The sequence below is a fragment of the Pleurodeles waltl genome, chromosome 4_2 (genome assembly GCF_031143425.1).
Source record: "Pleurodeles waltl isolate 20211129_DDA chromosome 4_2, aPleWal1.hap1.20221129, whole genome shotgun sequence".
Lineage (NCBI taxonomy): Eukaryota > Metazoa > Chordata > Amphibia > Caudata > Salamandridae > Pleurodeles > Pleurodeles waltl.
This window is the reverse complement of record NC_090443.1, coordinates 477,767,280-477,788,120: the sequence shown is the minus strand read 5'-3', so window position 1 is coordinate 477,788,120 and position 20,841 is coordinate 477,767,280. Positions and strand designations below refer to the sequence as shown.

The 20,841-nt window shown below is 44.7% G+C and overlaps 1 protein-coding gene across 2 annotated transcripts in view; it reads right to left on the bottom strand.

The window, feature by feature from the left end:
- TYK2 (tyrosine kinase 2) overlaps positions 1-20,841 on the bottom strand; it is a 579,821-nt gene that overhangs the window by 159,908 nt on the left and 399,072 nt on the right. For both annotated transcript variants that reach the window (XM_069231824.1, XM_069231825.1), the window contains exons 8-10: positions 14,213-14,370; positions 12,661-12,778; positions 10,882-11,074 (exon numbers count right to left, since the gene is read on the bottom strand). In XM_069231824.1, the coding sequence (XP_069087925.1) occupies positions 10,882-11,074; positions 12,661-12,778; positions 14,213-14,370 (469 nt within the window). The remainder of the gene's footprint in view (positions 1-10,881; positions 11,075-12,660; positions 12,779-14,212; positions 14,371-20,841) is intronic.

Sequence of the window (20,841 nt, the reverse complement as noted above, 5' to 3'; positions counted from 1 at the left end):
TGTTCACCCATTAATGAGTCATGGCAGGCGTTCATCATTCTTGACTTCCAATTTGGCCACCAAGACTTCCCAGGTGTCATAGCCTGTAAATGCCTGCCCCCTGTCCCGCAAGGCCCACAGGACACGCGTTTCCACATGTGCCCATTTCAGTGTCATGGCACGCCAACTAATCAATTCCGGTGGACGAGAGGCCTTCCATCCCATAGCGATCATTCGCATGTACATAATAAACGCTAGATCGGCAAATTTATGATTGTGTTTATGTTGCTTAGCTCTAGGGCATATTCCCAGAAGACAAGATTCCGGAATAGGTGTAAATGTGTGATCAGTTATGTCCGTAATGTCTGCTATAATGTTCTGCCAGACCCTCTTCAGTGAGGCACATTCTCACACCATGTGGTAGAAGCTGGCTGGTTGAAGCCCGCAGCGGGGACATGATGGAGTCGACGCCGGGTACATGCGTTGGATACGATGTGGGGACAGGTATGTTTGGTGGACATAATTAAATTTCGTATATCAAAATCTAGGGTTTCAAGACACTCTCCGCACCTGTTAGAGGGCCTCAGTCCATTCATAATGGTTAGAGGAGTAGGGAGAACCAAATTCCATCTGTGGAGCTCTACCTCAAGTTGTGTGACGACCACACTAGTCAGCACTCTGTATAAATTTGTGATGACTTTTTTTGAACCACTGTCCGAGAACAAGATATGCAGGGCAGGGGAAGTCAGAGGCTCCTAATCCCCGTGAGCCCAAGCTGTTTTAATCAGGTGACAGATAACATGATATGCAATAAAGTGTCACGGTCCCAGCGAGGTAAGGTCCATAATTGCCTCAAAAGACATCAAAGTGCCATTATCAAACAATCCCCCACCACCTCTATCCCCGCCTCCACCCATGAAGTTGCGGAGTGGGTACGGAGTAATAATGTGCCTCCTGGTATTTGACCCAATGGGATAAGGGGTGAGTATGGGGGATTGGATTTTCCACCCTGTATATATCTACGCCAGCTAGTGTAAGCTTCTGTCAACAGTGGGTTGTCATCATCACGTCGCGGCACATGTTCAGATAACCATGTGTAGAGGGGAGCATCACCCATCTGCGTATGTACCCTTGTGGCTTCAGGTGACTCTGGACTCCTCAACCAATGCAATAGCCACTGTAGTTGTGTGCTGCCGCATAATAGTATTCAAAATTCAGAGCTCCCGGCCCCCCCAGTCGCTGCAGGGTAGTGAGTGCCGCCCGCAGATGAGTCCTAATAATATACTGTTAAGTTTACGGAAAAAACTCCTGGGGACAACTATGGGCAAGGCTGCAAAATAATATAGGAGCCATATATATTTATTATTTATGGGTGTACACAAACATACCTAAATAAACACTCCAAAACATAATTTTAACATTATGAATGTATATATATATATATATATATATATATATATATATATATATACACACACACACACACATTCATAATGTTAAAATTATGTACATATATATATATATATATATATATATATATATACACACACACACACACACGTGTGTATATATATATATATGCATTCATAATGTTAAAATTATGTACATATATATATATATATATATATATATGTACATAATTTTAACATTATGAATGTGTGTGTGTGTGTGTGTATATATATATATATATATATATATATATATATATATATATATATATATATATATATATACATTCATAATGTTAAAATTATGTTTTGGAGTGTTTATTTAGGTATGTTTGTGTACACCCATAAATAATAATATATATATATATATATATATATATATATATATATATATATATTTCCCATTTTCCCATCAGGAGAGGGACCAGACAAGGGTGCCCACTGTCACCCCTGTTGTTTGCCATTGCAATGGAACCTCTAGCCGCCCGATTACAATTGAGGGCCGAGCAGTGGGGGCTATACAGGATGGGGACATTTCATATTGTCTCGCTTTATGCAGATGATGCTCTGATTTACCTGGCGAGAGGGGGGCCACGTTGCCCGAAGTGATGTCCTTATTGCACGTATACGGAGTGGTATCAGGCCTATCCCGCCATCTAGTGTTGGGCTCGGAGTGTTACAAGTTGTTTTTCTTCGAAGAAGTCTTTTCGAGTCACGAGATTGAGGGACTCCTCCCATTTCGGCTCCATTGCGCATGGGCGTGGACTCCATCTATAGATCGTTTTCCCCGCAGAGGGTGAGGTAGGAGTTGTGTATATAGTAATAATGCCCATGCAATGGAGTGAGCATGTTCACATAATGTGACTAAAAGTATTATATTTACAAATTTACAAATGTATGAGTTTAACTTTGATCAACTTACACCGGCTACAGGCTCCCGGGGAGGTGGGAGGGCACATGTGAATCTTCAGCGTCTCATGCTACGAACAGATGTACACTGGGTAAGTGACATTTTCCATTCGATGGCATGTGTAGCTGCAGATACACATGCTGTGCATAGACTAGTAAGCAGTTATCTCCCCAAAAGCGGTGGTTTAGCCTGTAGGAGTTGAAGTTGTTTGAAATAAAGTTCTTAGTACCGCTTGTCCTACTGTGGTTTGTTGTGTTGTTAACACATCCACGCAGTAATGTTTAGTGAATGTATGATGCGTAGACCATGTGGCTGCTTTACAGATTTCTGTCACTGGTATATTTCTGAGAAAGGCCATTGTGGCGCCTTTTTTTTCTAGTGGAGTGTGCCTTTGGTGTAATAGGCAGTTCTCTTTTAGCTTTAGCATAACAGGTTTGAATACATTTCACTATCCATCTGGCAATGCCTTGTTTCGATATTGGATTTCCTGTATGAGGTTTCTGGTAAGCTACAAACAATTGTTTTGTTTTGCGAAACTGTTTGGTTCTATCAATGTAGTACATTAGAGCTCTTTTAATGTCTAATGTATGTAATGCTCTTTCAGCTACAGAGTCTGGTTGTGGAAAAAACACTGGGAGTTTCACAGTTTGGTTTAAGTGGAACGGTGATATAACCTTTGGCAAAAATTTGGGATTTGTACGTAGAACCACTTTATGTTTATGTATTTGTATAAATGGTTCCTGTATGGTAAAGGCTTGTATTTCACTTACTCTTCTGAGTGATGTGATAGCTATTAGGAAGGCTACTTTCCAAGTTAAGTATTGCATTTCACAAGAGTGCATGGGTTCGAATGGTGGACCCATGAGTCTTGTTAATACAATATTGAGGTTCCACGAAGGGACTGGTGGTGTTCTCGGTGGAATGATCCTTTTTAGGCCCTCCATAAAAGCTTTTATGACTGGGATCCTAAATAGTGAAGTTGAATGTGTAATATGCAGATAAGCTGAAATTGCTGTGAGATGTATTTTAATGGATGAAAAAGCTAACTTAGATTTTTGTAAGTGTAGTAAGTAGCTTACAATGTGTGTAGCGGAGGCGTGGAATGGTTGAATTTGATTATTATAACAGTAATAAACAAATAGTTTCCATTTATTTGAGTAGCAGTGTCTTGTAGTAGGTTTTCTAGCCTGTTTGATGACCTGCATACACTCTTGTGTGAGGTTTAAATGTCCTAATTCTAAGACTTCAGGAGCCAGATTGCTAGATTGAGCGATGCTGGATTCGGGTGTCTGATTTGTTGTTTGTATTGAGTTAACAGATCTGGTCTGTTTGGTAGTTTGATATGAGGCACTACTGACAGGTCTAGTAGTGTTGTGTACCAAGGTTGTCTTGCCCAAGTTGGTGCTATTAGTATTAGTTTGAGTTTGTTTTGACTCAGTTTGTTTACTAGATACGTAAGGAGTGGGAGAGGGGGAAAAGCGTAAGCAAATATCCCTGACCAACTCATCCATAACGCATTGCCCTTGGAGTGAGGCTGCGGGTACCTGGATGCGAAGTTTTGGCATTTTGCGTTTTCTTTTGTTGCGAATAGGTCTATTTGCGGTGTTCCCCAGTTTTTGAAGTAGGTTTGTAGTATCTGGAGATGAATCTCCCAATCCTGGATCTGTTGGTGATCTCGACTGAGATTGTCTGCCAACTGTTTCTGAATTCCTGGGATGTATTGTGCTTTTAGGTGAATGTGATTGTGATTCGCCCAATGCCAAATTTTTTGTGCTAAGAGACACAGTTGTGATGAGTGTGTGCCTCCCTGTTTGTTTAAGTAATACATTGTTGTCATGTTGTCTGTTTTGACAAGAATGTGTTTGTGGGCTATTAGCGGTTGAAATGCTTTCAACGCTAGAAACACTGCTAGTAGTTCTAGCTGATTTATGTGAAGTTGTTTCTGTTGAGTGTCCCATTGTCCCTGGATGCTGTGTTGGTTGAGGTGTGCTCCCCACCCTACCATAGAAGCATCTGTTGTGATCACGTATTGAGGCACTGGGTCCTGGAAAAGCCGCCCTTGATTTAAATTTATATGATTCCACCATTGTAGCGAGGTGTGTGTGTGGCGGTCTATCAACACTAGATCTTGTAGTTGACCCTGTGCTTGTGTCCATTGTGTTGCTAGGCACTGTTGTAAGGGCCGCATGTGTAATCTTGCGTTTGGGACAATGGCTATGCATGAGGACATCATGCCTAGTAGATTCATTACTAATTTTATCTGATACTTCTGGTTTGGATACATGCTTTGTATAACGTTTTGGAATGCTTGTACCCTCTGTGGACTTGGAGTGGGAATCCCTTTTTTTGTGTTGATTGTTGCTCCTAAGTATTGTTGTATTTGACACGGCTGTAGGTGTGATTTTTGGTAGTTTAGTGAGAAACCTAGTTTGTGAAGGGTTTCTATAACTTTTTTTGTGTGTTGAAAACACTGTTCTTGTGTGTTGGTTTTGATTAGCCAATCATCTAGATACAGGAACACGTGTATGTGTTTCCTTCTGATATGTGCTGCTACTACTGCAAGGCATTTTGTAAATACCCTTGGTGCTGTTGTTATTCCGAATGGTAACACTTTGAACTGGTAATGTACTCCTTGGATTACAAACCTTAAGTATTTTCTGTGTGAGGGATGTATGGGTATATGGAAGTACGCATCTTTGAGATCTAATGTGGTCATGTAGTCTTGTTGTTTGAGCAATGGGATTACGTCTTGAAGTGTTACCATGTGAAAGTGATCTGATTTGATGTAAAGATTTAGTGTTCTGAGATCTAATATGGGTCTTAGAGTTTTGGCCTTTTTGGGTATGAGAAAGTACAGGGAGTAAACCCCTGTTCCTTTCTGATGATTGGGTACTAGTTCTATTGCATCTTTTTGTAACAACGCTTGGACTTCTATCTGTAATAGACCCATGTGTTGTTTGGACATGTTGTGTGTTTTTGGAGGCACATTTGGTGGTAATTGTAGGAATTCTATGCAATAGCCATGTTGGATGATGGCTAGGATCCACGAGTCCGTTGTTATTTTCTCCCAATTTTGGTAAAATTCTGTTAGTCTCCCCCCACCCACTGGTGTTACGTGTTGGGGATTTGTGACACTGAAGTCACTGTTTGTTTTGAGGGGTCTTGGGACTTTGGAACTTCCCTCTAGTTTTAGGGAACTGTCCACCTCTGTATTGTCCCCGAAAGCCTCCTCTCTGATACTGGCTCTGGTATGTGGGCCTGGTTTGTGAAGTTGAGGGTTCTGTGGTTTGGCCCCGAAACCCCCCTCTAAATTGTGTCTTCCTAAAAGTGCCTTTGCTCTGTGGGGAGTAGAGGGTGCCCATGGCCTTGGCTGTATCTGTATCTTTTTTCAGCTTCTCGATAGCTGTGTCCACTTCCGGCCCAAACAACGGCTTTCCATTAAAAGGCATTTTAAGCACAGCCTGTTTGATTTCGGGCTTGAATCCTGAGGTGCGCAGCCATGCGTGTCTCAAAATTGTCACTGCTGTATTTACAGTTCTTGCAGCTGTGTCTGCTGCGTCCATTGCTGAACGTATCTGGTTATTTGAGATACTTTGGCCCTCTTCTACCACTTGTTGTGCACGTTTTTGGAATTCTTTGGGCAGATGTTCAATAAAGTGTTGCATTTCATCCCAGTGGGCTCTGTCATATCTTGACAGCAAAGCCTGTGAATTTGCAATGCGCCATTGATTGGCTGCTTGTGCTGCCACTCTTTTTCCTGCTGCGTCGAACTTGCAACTTTTTTTTGTCGGTGGTGGTGCATCTCCGGAGGTGTGTGAATTCGCCCTTTTACGTGCTGCGCCAACTACTACTGAGTCCGGTGTCAGTTGCTGCGTAATGTACATAGGGTCTGTTGGTGGAGGCTTGGACTTTTTTTCCACCCTAGGAGTGATGGCCCTGCCTTTAACGGGTTCTTGAAATATTTGCTTTGCGTGTTTCAACATTCCCGGTAGCATCGGAAGACTCTGGTACTGACTATGTGTGGACGACAGAGTATTAAATAAAAAGTCATCTTCAATAGGTTCAGCGTGCAGTATCATGTTGTGAAAAGCAGCTGCTCTGGACACCACCTGTGTGTAAGCAGTACTGTCTTCAGGTGGTGATGGTCTTGCAGGGTAACAGTCTGGACTGTTATCTGACACAGGCACATCATAAAGATCCCATGCATCTGGGTCATCTTGGCTCATGCTTGTGTGTGTTGGAGACTGCACCATAGGTGGACTAGCGATTGGTGATGATTGCGGTGAAGCGTTGAGGTGATGGTGGCGGGGTTACTTGCTTTGCCACCTTTGCTTGTGGTGGTTTATCCTTCTCTTGGAAAGCCAGTTTCCTTTTCATCCTTATAGGAGGGAGAGTTCTTATCTTCCCTGTCTCCTTTTGGATATGGAGCCTTCTCTGTGTATAATCTGGCTCCCCTGCTTCTAGCTCTTGGCCGAATTTATGGCTTTGCATTTGTGTGGAAAGCCCTTGCTCCTCGGTGTAGGAACTTGTTTTCGGCTCAGAGGCCGGACGTTTCAGTATCGAAACCTTTTCCACCGTATTTTTCGGCTCCGAAGCCACTTTTTGGGGTTTCGGTGTTCCGATTTCTCGGTGCCGACTCATCTCGGTGCCGGTCTCTCGATGTCGAGATTGTTCTGACCTGGTGTCTCAGGCCGAGTCTTATCTGTGCCGGTATCTCGACCGGAGGCGGATGACTTCGACACATGTGTGCCCTTTTTCGGTGCCGATGGACGGTCACCGATTTTTTGGGTTAAGCCATGGCCTGCCGGCGGTGGCGTCCCCTGGGATCTGATGATTTTAACATGAGTTTTGGCCGGGGCTGTTTTACTCACGGTTTTCGGTGTCTGTTCTGTTTCGGCCTCGTCCGAGTCAGCAATGGAGAAGGCTTCTTCTTCCTCCAAGTCGTGGTGTCCTGACGGCGCCAACGCCATTTGAAGCCTTCTCGCTCTCCGGTCCCTTATCGTTTTCATCGATTGAAACGCTCGACAGGCCTCACAGGTATCTTCTTTGTGTTCGGGAGACAAACACAAATTAAAGACCAAATGTTGATCTGTGTAAGGATACTTGTTGTGGCATTCGGGGCAGAAGCGAAATGGGGTCCGTTCCATTAGTCTTGTAGACGCACGTGGTCGGGCCGACCAGGCCCCGCCGGGGAATCGAAACCCCGAAGGGCCACCGGAGCTCTTCAAAATTCGGTGTTGATCTGTGATAACTAACCCGATACCGAACGCAAACAATACCTTCGAATTTTTCCGATATCGAACTAACTTTCCGAACCGAAACACGGAGGGAAGAGGAACACGTCCGAACCCAATGGCGGAAAGATAACAATCTAAGATGGAGTCCACGCCCATGCGCAATGGAGCCGAAATGGGAGGAGTCCCTCGATCTCGTGACTCGAAAAGACTTCTTCGAAGAAAAACAACTTGTAACACTCTGAGCCCAACACTAGATGGCGGGATATGCACAGCATGTGTATCTGCAGCTACACATGCCATTGAACATATATATATACATATATATATATATAACTTAAAATTGTAAGAACAATAAATTACCTGTAAAGTAAAAACCTGCAAAGTGAAAGAATTAAAACTTACCTTTGATGCAATGACTCCTATGTAAGGCTGCGAAGTAAAGGTAACTGCAGGAACAGGGCTGCATACTTCAGTTACAAAACACCCCGTTACAGTACCTCAATAGGAACACAAGTAGTTGCGCTCCAAGAAATTGCTTAACATAATTTGTCATCCTACTCTGTTTTTAAATCATTTAATCTTTTTAGCAACAGGCTTGTCAAGAGATTTAGTGTTCGGCTTTTCCCTGGGTATAGAACCTTCTGAGTGGGACTGTACTTTCTGCACCAGATTGAAAATTCAGAGCAGCAATGTCCCAAAGAAGGCAAGCACTTCTACCGACTTTCTTTCTAGCCTTTCTCCAACGCCTTATAAAGGTCCCTTAAAGGACACTTTTGCACAAACTTTGATGACAAGAAAGTGCCTTAATGTCGAAAGAGACTCAAGGTGCTCATGCTGAACAACAGTGGTCGAAGTTAGGGGGATTTGAGGGGCATAATGTACCCATACTTTTTTAATTTTAGAACCCTACATCTTGTGAAAAGACAACCGTCCCGGATGGTTAGTTCCCGAGCTGACATGCTTCAGCTGTAATGTAAGGCAGGGAATCTCCTGTGCTGTGTAACCGAGGAAGGTGCAGACTGCTAAACAAGCAGTCTTGTCAGGGTTCCTGCTTCCTTGAGAGAAATGTAAATGTGTGCAAATGCAAATGTAAAGGGTGCATGAAAGCAGGCATTGCCTTTAAATGATGTACTCACTTAAAGCATCCTGATGACATACATCTTTTCATTTCTTTCTTTCTTTTTTTTTTTAAAGTTATTGTAAGGGAGATTACCAGAAAAAGCTGTGAAGTGTGTGCTTTCAAAAGAAAGTCATAAAATAAGTGGAGTCTAGGTATTACAAAAATCTATATTTTGAAAGCACTTTTTTATATTACACCTTTCTGCTCATTTTATAGCAGCCTATCTTATACTGTGAATAATGCAGTTTTAAAATAACGACCTACATGTTCACAGTGATTTCCGTAACAGACGTATACCTTGTAGGACTAAACATACACAAACCACTGTTCTCCGCGGCACCAACCACAATTTAATTCAGTGGCTCTCTTGTGGACTGCATTACTATCAAAGGTTTCATAATGTACATTTGTGTTTTTAATTTAAACTGTGCATTATTTTATATGTCGGTACTTGAAGGTGAAAGATCAAAAATAAACTACAGAATATTTTGTTTTTAGCCACGCCTTTGACCACGCCCACTCACCCCAATCTGTTTGCACACAGTATCATTGTTCCCATACTTCTTTAATGCACTGCTGAGCTCCTAAAGAGTTTGTGGGTTTCAGGTAGCGTCTGTCAACACCATTATGGACCTTGACTGCGAGGCAAAAGTCAATGGCATTTAGAATGCAATGGACATTTGTAAAGGACCTTTCCATTGATATTAGTGCATGATGGTGACACTCTGGCCCTCATTACGAGTGTTGTGGTCCTTAAGTCCACCACACTCACGATGGTGGTCAGACAGCCGCCAAAGTGGAGGTCCAACCTCCCCATTATGACCATGGCGAAAGTGCCACGGTCGGACCGCCAGCGCTGCCCTGGGGATTACGACCCCCGTGTCCACCAGCCTTTGTCTGCCAGTTCCACTGCCAGACAAAGGCTGGCAGAGATGGGGTGCTGGGGGCCCCTGCACTTTGCATGGGCAGTGCAGGGGCCACCATGGACAGCCCTGCGGCGCTTTTCACTGCCTGAATTATAGGCAGTGAAAATCACGATGGGGACTGTCGCACCAGATGCACCACAACATTGCTGCTGGCTCAATTATGAGCCGGCATCAATGTTGTGGTGAGTTTCCCGCTGGGCCAGAGGGAAAAACATAATAGGGCCAGCAGGTGGAAAACCGAAGTGGTGGTCTTCTGGCACAAAGAGTTTGGTGGGCGGTCTCTGCTGCCCACCAAACTCACAATGAGGCCCTCAATGTCGATGAAAGCATATGACATTGCACAAACAGCCCACAACATCTACAGGCTACCAAATCATGCAACCTAGTATAGAGGGTTAGTTTCTAAAAGCATCATGTACTACCAAGACTAGGATGCCTAGAGGACCGAGACACCAAACAGAGCCAAAACAAAACCACCATAATCAGAGGTACTCCCAGGCTTATACCAGCAAACAGCCTGACACCAGAAGATGACGCAACCAAAAGGTTATGCAGTCAAAATGTCAATGTGGCATGAGTAACATGAGGAAGACAACAATAGGGGAACAGGGAGAAACACACAGCCAGAGCAACACAGTGCAAGGGCAGGCATGGTGGGAGGCAGGAGAGAAGCATACGAAGATGACAGTAGCAACAAGCTGCTTAAAGACTTGTAGGGTGGGGGTTGAGGGGGAGTGTACCTTAGCAAAGGGAAAAAGGCACGAGGGAAAAAGAAAAAAAAGAAGCACCCTCACTGAGTGCTCAAACACAATCTTTATTGCAAACTTTCAATATTTTTCTTTAAAACATATTTTAACTAACCACATTTTACTTTAATTCAATTTTCCTCTAAAATAATTTAGGTATAAATGTCACTTTTTTGGGATCTTCTCTTCATTGTGTTGCAAGCATGCAAATGAAAGGCCCTACGATGTGTCCGAGGCACTATTCCACCAAAATAGACACAGCAGTTGGAACTTACATTAGAACAAAGTTGAAATATGTAAAGTAGGCTTGGTTCCCAGGAAAAAAAACTGAATATGGAATGTCCCTTCAGGGTTGCAGAATTATTATACAGTTTTCTTGTCCTGACTTAAAAGCTATGGCTTGGAAAAAGGATAGGGAGATTAGATATTTATGTCAAATTGTGCAGATGATGTAGGTGGATAACGTACAAATGCTAAAAGACCTGGAAAGAAAAGTAACGGAGGAAGTAAGTTACCTCCAGATTTCGGCAAGCAGCATTTCTTGATTGTAAAGTTCTCGTCTCCAGCCTTCAGAGTGCAGGCTTTCAGGCTTTCAGTCAGTTCCTTCACGCTGGAGAATTCCTTGTCCCAGCCTTCGAGGATGAACAACTTTGCCTTCTGATGGATACGGAACTGCTTGTAGATTAGCCCGTTGTGTGTCCCACTCATCTGCATAGATACGGAAACAGGGATTATCAAGCAGAACGTTGACTGGGCCAGCCTGTGGAAAGGTGCAACAGCTCATATACCACCACATGATGTAGCATTTAAACAATATTGTGTTTAACAAACTACGAATCAAAGTCTACAGGTGGTAAACGAGCTTGCAAGCATGCCTGGAATAGAAAGAGATCAGAAAGAATTTGAAAGAATGGCCTTGCACAAACTATTTGTGCCTGGGCTGCCAAAAATGTGTATTTCGCTGTTGGTTAACTATCGTATTTGAAAGCAAACTAGGATATGTGCTCAAGAGAAGTATGCATTTGACACCAACAGAATGGGCGCAGAGGACTGGGAGAAATTCTTCCATTAGGGTCTGGGGTCTATCATAAGCCTTCAGCTATGCACAACCAATCCCACCAGGGGCGTAGCTTCAGAGGGGGTATTTGGGGTATTACACCGCCCCCCCCCCCCCCCCCCAATAAATGTATTTCCTGAATAATAGTTGGGTACAGTTGCTTTCAGTCTGGTATGGTGATGTGTCTGTCGGATTTCACCTGCCATTTATATAGACAAACACTGACAAAACAGACACACTCATCTCTGTTTTGAAAGCCCTAAAATATTGTGTTTCTCTCACTTGGTATTTTTTCCAATACGCATATCTCGCCCTTTCCACTGCCTCTTGAGCCCTCCTCATGTGCCCTGCTTGTCTTATAATGTATATTAAGATTATATGCCAGCCTGATTGTCTGGAAATCTGAAGCTCAGACCCCCCCCAGTCTTATTGACTGATCTACGCCCCTGAATCCAGCCTTTTTTTCACACTCCAAAATATTTCTGAAAGGCATGGCCAGGCTCTCTGATTGGAACTATTTTAGCCTTAACTTTTTCCACCTTCCCCATATAAAAATAGGTGATCCACATCTCCCTACACATAACATGCCGACTGGCTGACTGTGTAGCACTACTTCTGCACATTCACAGGCCACGTCTCTCAACACCCATGTGTGCTAACTTTCATTAAAATTTAAACATCAGCTCACCGCTCCTTAAAAAAAAACGAGCCACCTCAAGATTAAATTATTTTCCCTTGTTGCGCCCCTGTATTGAAACGCACCCATGTGCCAACATCTTGGGCAACTTCAAAACAGCACTTGCTACCTTCTTACACTCAAAGAGCTTACTCTGGTCTACAATCTGCACTGTAAACATCTTTGTACAGTCTATACTTGATAAAATGCTGTAAAGGTTTTGTTACGTTTCTGTGGCCACATTCTCCCACATACCATTTTACTATTCACTGTGGAGTTCCTATGCACTTTTTCATATAGCTTCTTCACTGCACTTTTATTCAAAATGCTCAGCAAATACAATCCACTTTTCACTGCAGGCATGCCTTTCCATAATGAACTGAAGTCTTAAAAGTGCTTTTACAAAAACCCTCTATTACGGTACTATGGGCCATATGTACGAACACATTTTCCCATAGACACAGAATGGGTAAAACCCTTTGCTACATCTGGCCCTATGTGCTGCCACGGTGCTGAAATACAAAGTTCCAATGAGGTCTGGGACTAAATACGCATATTTACCTCTGTCCTTTTTACCACAGACATGATCATTCGGTGGAAATCGACTGCGCTCCATCGGATCACATACAGGCCTTCTTCTCTCTCCTCCCTTCTTAGCTTCGCCAAGATAAACTCTTCACTGAAATAAACAGGCACACAGATACAACTGTTAGGAAGTAACAGAACCACAAGCACCCAAGGAACTGCCCAAAGCTCACACTAACCTAAAAGTAGCTATATCGCTGTTACCACTCTCCGGGACATAGACCGGTCATCAAACCTATCTACGATTACAACGACTTGCAGTGGTCAATTACAAATGATTGTGTGATGGGAATAACGTATTCTAGAAGATACTGCCATTGTGATACTCCACTGGACATTTCTAGAGCTCACAAAAGTAAAATATAAACAATGCAGTAACTATTTTATCCTCATTCTTAGCCATCCCTCCAGTGATATGCCAGCAGTGTTCAAGGACCCATCCAAGCATGTCACTGGCTAAGGCACAGTGTCATATCACCAGGTCTTCTAATGTTTGGCACGTGACCATGCACCAGAGTATGCTATGTTTTAAAGACCTCTCCCAAAGCAGGGAATGAGAGAAACAGCCGGACCAGTGAAGAGATCACGCCAACCTTTGAAGTAAAGCATGGAGAAGCAGGCCGTCTCTGAAAGCAGCAATTAAAGGTATCATGCCCAATGAACTCGGCGGAAGGGCTGGTGAGCAACGGGCATAGGCACAAGTCACTGCAAGAAGTCACGTGTCTACAAAAATACAACATACAACTGAAAATAAGGGGTATTACAGCAAGAATGGCAAAAAGTGTATTAATCGACTGAGACAGAGATGGTATAATTCTATGCATATCTAGATAAAATGTCAGAGTTCGTCTATAACATTATTCAGGAAGAGAATTTTGTCAGCTGCATTTTTAAGTGTATCTGATGAGAAAGTGCTTGGCATGAGCCTTCACCAGAAGCCAGTGGCTCGAAGAATGTAGGCTTTGAAGAAAAAAGCAACATATCAAGAGAGACACACTAAACTCCGACTGAAGACAACAGCAATGCCAGGGGATAAAGTAGTAGAGTGCAGACTGCGGAACGTTTGAAGGAGGAAGTGAAAAAGTAATAAAAAATTATAAAACAGGGTGCAGCCTGCAGACAGCTTTCTAGGCTAATGAGAAATAAACCAAGCACACGACGTATGTGGGGCATGCAACGTGACCCAAGAACCTGGGGCTACTGAGGAAACTGAAGCTGGGTGAGCTATTGTGATGTTCATAGAATGAACTTGACGCTTATTGTCTCCATGTTGTTAATCATTCCACGGTTGTGATTAAGTCGAGGCTTTGCACAGCACAGATGAAAACACGAAAACAATGAACGTGCTTATACACTCCAACATCACAGCTGTCAATTCTAATCCGCACTAGCCTCTCCATCCTTAACTGCGCCGGGTTAAAGTGGCAAACTGCAGGAGTCAAGTCTCACGGATTTGGCTTTAATTCATAGGTGAACTCCAAGCAAAGGTGTCAGGGAGACCATACCCGAGACCAAAGGCAGGACTTACTGCATGGGCCCGTGGATGCCATTCAAGACGCTCATCACCAGGCGAGGAGGTGCAACCTCCTGGCACAGATAGTGGTTGGAGTCCACGAGGAGCCGGAAGTATCCATCGACTAGAGCCACTAACGAGAGGGCTTCTTCGCAGGAAGGGAGGAGCAGCTCCTGCAAGAGCACACAGGAAGAAGCATTAGTTACAGAGCTGTGCAGCTAGGCGGCCTCTCGCAACAGGTTTCTTTCAGTCTGACATATCTCATCACAGTTGAAAAAGCCGACACAATATAAAAAGAGGCTAGCACTTTCGCAAAGAAATGCATCAAAAATGAAGGCAAAATTATTATTGCATCTGATGATACTTACAAAGAGGAACACTGAAACACACACATTCAATGCATCAATTCATTTATTTTAACTCTATTTTCAGTCCACTCCCTCTACAAGTGATAGGAACAATAACTTACTAGGATTTAATATTTGATCAGTGCATCAATAAATAAGCATGTATATTATACACTGAAACACTTAATAGATTACAGCACTAGAAAAAATCATCAGCTTTGAACCATTGATTTTGTAAGTTACAAAAACAAATTGCGAGGATATTTAGAATACTTTTGCTGGTCAATGGTGTAGGAGGCTGGACTGGCTTGTAGTGAGTACCAAGGGGTACTTACACCTTGCACCAGGCCCAGGTATCCCTTATTAGTGTAGAGGGGTGTCTAGCAGCTTAGGCTGATAGAAAAGGTAGCTTAGCAGAGCAGCTTAGGCTGAACTAGGAGACGAGTGAAGCTCCTACAGTACCACTAGTGTCACTTGCACAATATCATAAGAAAACACAATACACAGGTATACTAAAAATAAAGGTACTTTATTTTTATGACAATATGCCAAAAGTATCTCAGTGAGTACCCTCAGTATGAGGATAGCAAATATACACAAGATATATGTACACAATACCAAAAATATGCAGTAATGGCAATAGAAAGTGCAAACAATGTATAGTCACAATAGAATGCAATGGGGGCACATAGGGATAGGGGCAACACAAACCATATACTCTAGAAGTGGAATGCGAACCACGAATGGACCTCAAACCTATGTGACCTTGTAGAGGGTCGCTGGGACTGTAAGAAAACAGTGAGGGTTAGAAAAATAGCCCACCGGAAGACCCTGAAAAGTGGGTGCAAAGTGCACCTAAGTTCCCCAAAGAGCACAGAAGTCGGGATAGGGGAATTCTGCAGGAAAGACCAACACCAGCAATGCAACAACGATGGATTTCCAGACAAGAGTACCTGTGGAACAAGGGGACCAAGTCCAAAAGTCACGATCAAGTCTGGAGTGGGCAGATGCCCAGGAAATGCCAGCTGTGGGTGCAAAGAAGCTGCCACCGGATGGTAGAAGCTGAGGATTCTGCACGAACGACAAGGGCTAGAAACTTCCCCTTTGGAGGATGGATGTCCCACGTCGTGAAGAGTTGTGCAGAAGTGTTTTCCCGCAGAAAGACTGCAAACAGGCCTTGCTAGCTGCAAGGGTCGCGGTTAGGGTTTTTGGATGCTGCTGTGGCCCAGGAGGGACCAGGATGTCACCAATTGCGTGAGGGGACAGAGGGGGCGTCCAGCAAGACAAAGAGCCCACTCAGAAGCAAGCAGCACCCGCAGAAGTGCCGGAACAGGCACTACGAAGTGGAGTGAACCGGAGCTCACCCGAAGTTGCACAAGAGGGTCCCACGAAGCCGGAGGACAACTCAGGAGGTCGTGCAATGCAGGTTAGAGTGCCGGGGACCCAGGCTTGGCTGTGCACGAAGGAAATCCTCGGTGAGTGCACAGGAGCCGGAGTAGCTGCAAAACACGCGGTTCCCAGCAATGCAGTCTAGCGTGGGGAGGCAAGGACTTACCTCCACCAAACTTGGACTGAAGAGTCACTGGACTGTGGGAGTCACTTGGACAGAGTTGCTGAGTTCAAGGGACCTCGCTCGTCGTGCTGAGAGGAGACCCAGAGGACCGGTGATGCAGTTCTTTGGTGCCTGCGGTTGCAGGGGGAAGATTCCGTCGACCCACGGGAGATTTCTTCGGAGCTTCTAGTGCAGAGAGGAGGCAGACTACCCCCACAGCATGCACCACCAGGAAAACAGTCGAGAAGGCGGCAGGATCAGCGTTACAAGGTCGCAGTAGTCGTCTTTGCTACTTTGTTGCAGTTTTGCAGGCTTCCAGCGCGGTCAGCAGTCGATTCCTTGGCAGAAGGTGAAGAGAGAGATGCAGAGGAACTCTGATGAGCTCTTGCATTCGTTATCTAAGGAATTCCCCAAAGCAGAGACCCTAAATAGCCAGAAAAGGAGGTTTGGCTACCTAGGAGAGAGGATAGGCTAGCAACACCTGAAGGAGCCTATCAGAAGGAGTCTCTGACGTCACCTGCTGGCCCTGGCCACTCAGAGCAGTCCAGTGTGCCAGCAGCACCTCTGTTTCCAAGATGGCAGGGGTCTGGAGCACACTGGAGGAGCTCTGGGCACCTCCCAGGGGAGGTGCAGGTCAGGGGAGTGGTCACTCCCCTATCCTTTGTCCAGTTTCGCACCAGAGCGGGGCTGAGGGATCCCTGAATCGGTGTAGACTGGTTTATGCAGAGATGGGCACCATCTGTGCCCATCAAAGCATTTCCAGAGGCTGGGGGAGGCTACTTCTCCCCAGCCCTGACACCTTATTCCAAAAGGAGAGGGTGTAACACCCTCTCTCTGAGGAAGTCCTTTGTTCTGCCTTCCTGGGCCAGGCCTGGCTGGACCCCAGGATGGCAGAAACCTGTCTGAGGGGTTGGCAGCAGCAGCAGCTGCAGTGAAACCCCGGGAAAGGCTGTTTGGCAGTACCCGGGTCTGTGCTAGAGACCCGGGGAATCATGGGATTGTCTCCCCAATACCAGGATGGCATTGGTGGGGCAATTCCATGATCTTAGACATGTTACATGGCCATATTCGGAGTTACCATTGTGAAGCTATACATAGGTAGTGACCTATGTATAGTGCACGCGTGTAATGGTGTCCTGAACAATGTGGGGGCACCTTGGCTAGTGCCAGGGTGCCCACACACTAAGTAACTTAGCACCCAACCTTTACCAGGTAAAGGTTAGACATATAGGTGACTTATAAGTTACTTAAGTGCAGTGTAAAATGGCTGTGAAATAACGTGGACGTTATTTCACTCAGGCTGCAGCGGGAGGCCTGTGTAAGAATTGTCAGAGCTCCCTATGGGTGGCAAAAGAAATGCTGCAGCCCATAGGGATCTCCTGGAACCCCAATACCCTGGGTACCTCAGTACCATATACTAGGGAATTATAAGGGTGTTCCAGTATGCCAATGTAAATTGGTTAAATTGGTCACTAGCCTGTTAGTGACAATTTGGAAAGAAATGAGAGAGCATAACCACTGAGGTTCTGACTAGCAGAGCCTCAGAGACAGTTAGTTTTTAACACAGGTAACACATACAGGGCACACTTATGAGCACTGGGGCCCTGGCTGGCAGGGTCCCAGTGACACATACAACTAAAACAACATATATAAAGTGAAATATGGGGGTAACATCCCAGGCAAGATGGTACTTTCCTACAAATGGGGTGTATCCTTTGTTGCTAGCAAGCTGAAATAAACCTATAATCTGAAATACATTTTAAAGGGCCGGATTCACAAAGGTGTTCATGGCTGCAAAGTTCAACTTGCACTTGCAAATTGTCTTTTCCATTAGTTTTACGGTGTGTTTGTGATTCACAAATGGTGGTTTTACGCTTCTCAAAAGGTTTACTAACATCCTTTTTGTGTGAGAAACTCTTCGCCGTGACGAAAGCAGTAGGGGATCAATGGCAGAAGTATCTGAATAACAGGTTTAAATATGCTTGTTCGAGGGTAATCACAAAACGTTTTCTCAGCCCTTTCCCACCCTGTAAACAGTTGGAGCTTTACTCAAGGGTTTCTCCATAGGAAAAACTAATTTGCACGAAGAGAAAAAAAGTTACCAGTACATCTAGTGGGAGACATTTTCCGATGCACACGTTAATTATGTAAATTTTTGCATACTGGGATGTTTCGGTATTTCACCCATTGGAAATTTGCCTAGTTTATCCTTAAGTTCTCCTGAGCTACAACTCGAAGTTTGTCAGGCCTACTATTGGAAACCTCTGGGAGCTTAACAAAAATCTGAAATTTACTCCAAATGTGGGAGATAAAACAGATAATTAACATTTGAATGCTTCTTTGTGATGCATACATGCATTTTATTTGTGCAGATACATGGAATGAAAATGACTAAATCAAGTATACCACCGCTGTCCGGCAAACTACCTGTAATATTTGTTGATATGCAGTGCTGTAAACTGCTCTGTGCTGTCCCTTTTCATTCAACATTTTCTTGGGATAGAGGCTCGCACGTACCACTCACTCAGTGCCATTCAGACCATGGATGATGTCCTATCACTGAGTTCACAAGTTGCCAATACTCTCTTGGCAATATTGTTTTCTGGAACGTAAGCCTCCTATACCAATCCTGTTTCAGTTAGCAGCCAAATTTCCAAAACTGAGCTCTGTGCCCTTTCAAAGCGCATATACTACCCTATGAAACCACGATAAAATGTTTCTTCATCTTAAGAAACCACCAGCCACTGCAGCGATCATGAGCTCCATGCACTACGGAGCACCAACAGAGCCCTGCACTCACCAGGCCTTCATCCTGGGACAGGAGGAAATCAGCAGAGCATTCACCATTATCCTCAACTCTTCCATCATGACGCCCACCTTCCCTGATGCCTGGAAACACGCAAAGGTGAAACCCTTCCTCAGGAAACCCTCCGCCGACCCCAAAGAGCTCAAGAAGCACAACTGCTCCATGTCACTGCTCCCCTTCCCAGCCAAGGTCCTGGAGAAAGTCATCAATCGCCAGCTCACAGATCACCTGGAAGGAAACAACCTACTTGACGCTACACAGTCCAGCTTCCACTCCAACCACAGCACTGAGACTGACTTGATAGCTGTAACAAATCAGAGAGACAGCAGTCCTGATTCCTCCTCAACCTCTATGCAGTCTGCGACACCGTTTCCCACCAAATCCTCATCACTAGACTCCACCACATCGGCATCCGAGTAAACGCCCTCAAGTTGATCACCTTCTTCCTCATAGGACGCACACAGAAAATCTGCCTACCGCCCTCCACCTCCAAACCCAAGTGCATCATCTGTGGAGTGCCCCAAGGATCCTCCCTCAGCCCCCACCCTCTTCAGCGCCTACATGACCCCATTGCTCGACATCGTCCGCACCCACAGACTCAACATCATCTCATATGCTGAGGACACCCAACTCATCCTCTCTCTCAGGAAAGACTCCGCCACCACCAGACTCCACTTTCAGAACACCATGACCAACGTCTCCAACCACATGACATCCAACTGCCTGAAGCTGAACACAGACAAGATGGAGTGCTCATCTTCTGAAAGAACACCTGCCCATGGGATGACACATGGTTGCCCACCACACTCAGACCCTCACCCACCCTCACCGATTACGCCCGCAACCTCACCATCACCCTGGACAGCAGCCTCTCCATGAAGCGCCAAATGAACTGAGTGGCCTCCTCCTGCTTCCACACCCTCCCGATGCTTTATAAAATTTTCCCGTGGATCCCCGCCATCAACAGGAAAACAGCGATTTAAGCCCTCATCACAAGCCGACTGGACCACGGAAATGCACTCTACGCCAGAACCACTACCCATCTCCTCAAACATCTACAGATCATACAGAACACCTTAGCCAGACTCATCCTCGACCTAAACAGTCCAGCATCACCCCCCCCCACCTCAGATGTCTCCACTTGCTCCCCGTCCAAAAGATGTGCCATTTCAAACTGCTGACTAGCCTACAAGGCCTTCCACAACGCTGGACCCTCCTACATCAACCATCGACTTACCTTCCACCAGCTGACCAGAGAACTCCGATCCGCCTCCCTCACCCTCATCTCCCGCATCCAATGGAGCTGCAGGGGACATCTGTCTTTCTCCTGTCTTGCCACCAAATCCTGGAACGACTTCCCAAATCTACCCTTTCACTCACTAACTCAGGAAGGGACTCAAAAAGTGGCTGTTCAACTAAGGCTCTCCAGACCTCAGTGCCTGGATACCCCCAGGGTAATAGGCTGAAATATATACAGATTGATTGACTGATTGAAGATTAGATTTTGATCCCACACACTATCCCAAAGGAATTCTATACTGTGAGCTAAGAATCAATCTTCCCTTGAGTGAGTATTATGGCTAACACAAAATGTGCTTTCTCTCTTACATGTAAAGTGTTTGCCAAAGGTTGTTTAAACACACCACTTTTTATTTTGCATTCTTTTAGGAATTTATTTCAGATAAACTGTAATCTGCTGGTACTGCCTCTGCTCGCCTAATTTCCACAAGACCTAACCACTGAATTGAGCCTGATGTACAACATACAGAGTCTAATATCCTTCTTCAGGTTACACTTTATGCTCAAGAAAAGCTCTCAGAAAAAGGTGCTACTTTTAGTTTCAAATGGGCATTAATATAACATCTATTGTTAGACCTAGTTCCTGGTTTTCTTTATTGTACTGGCAACATAAACAACTTTTACACATCTTAAAGAGAGC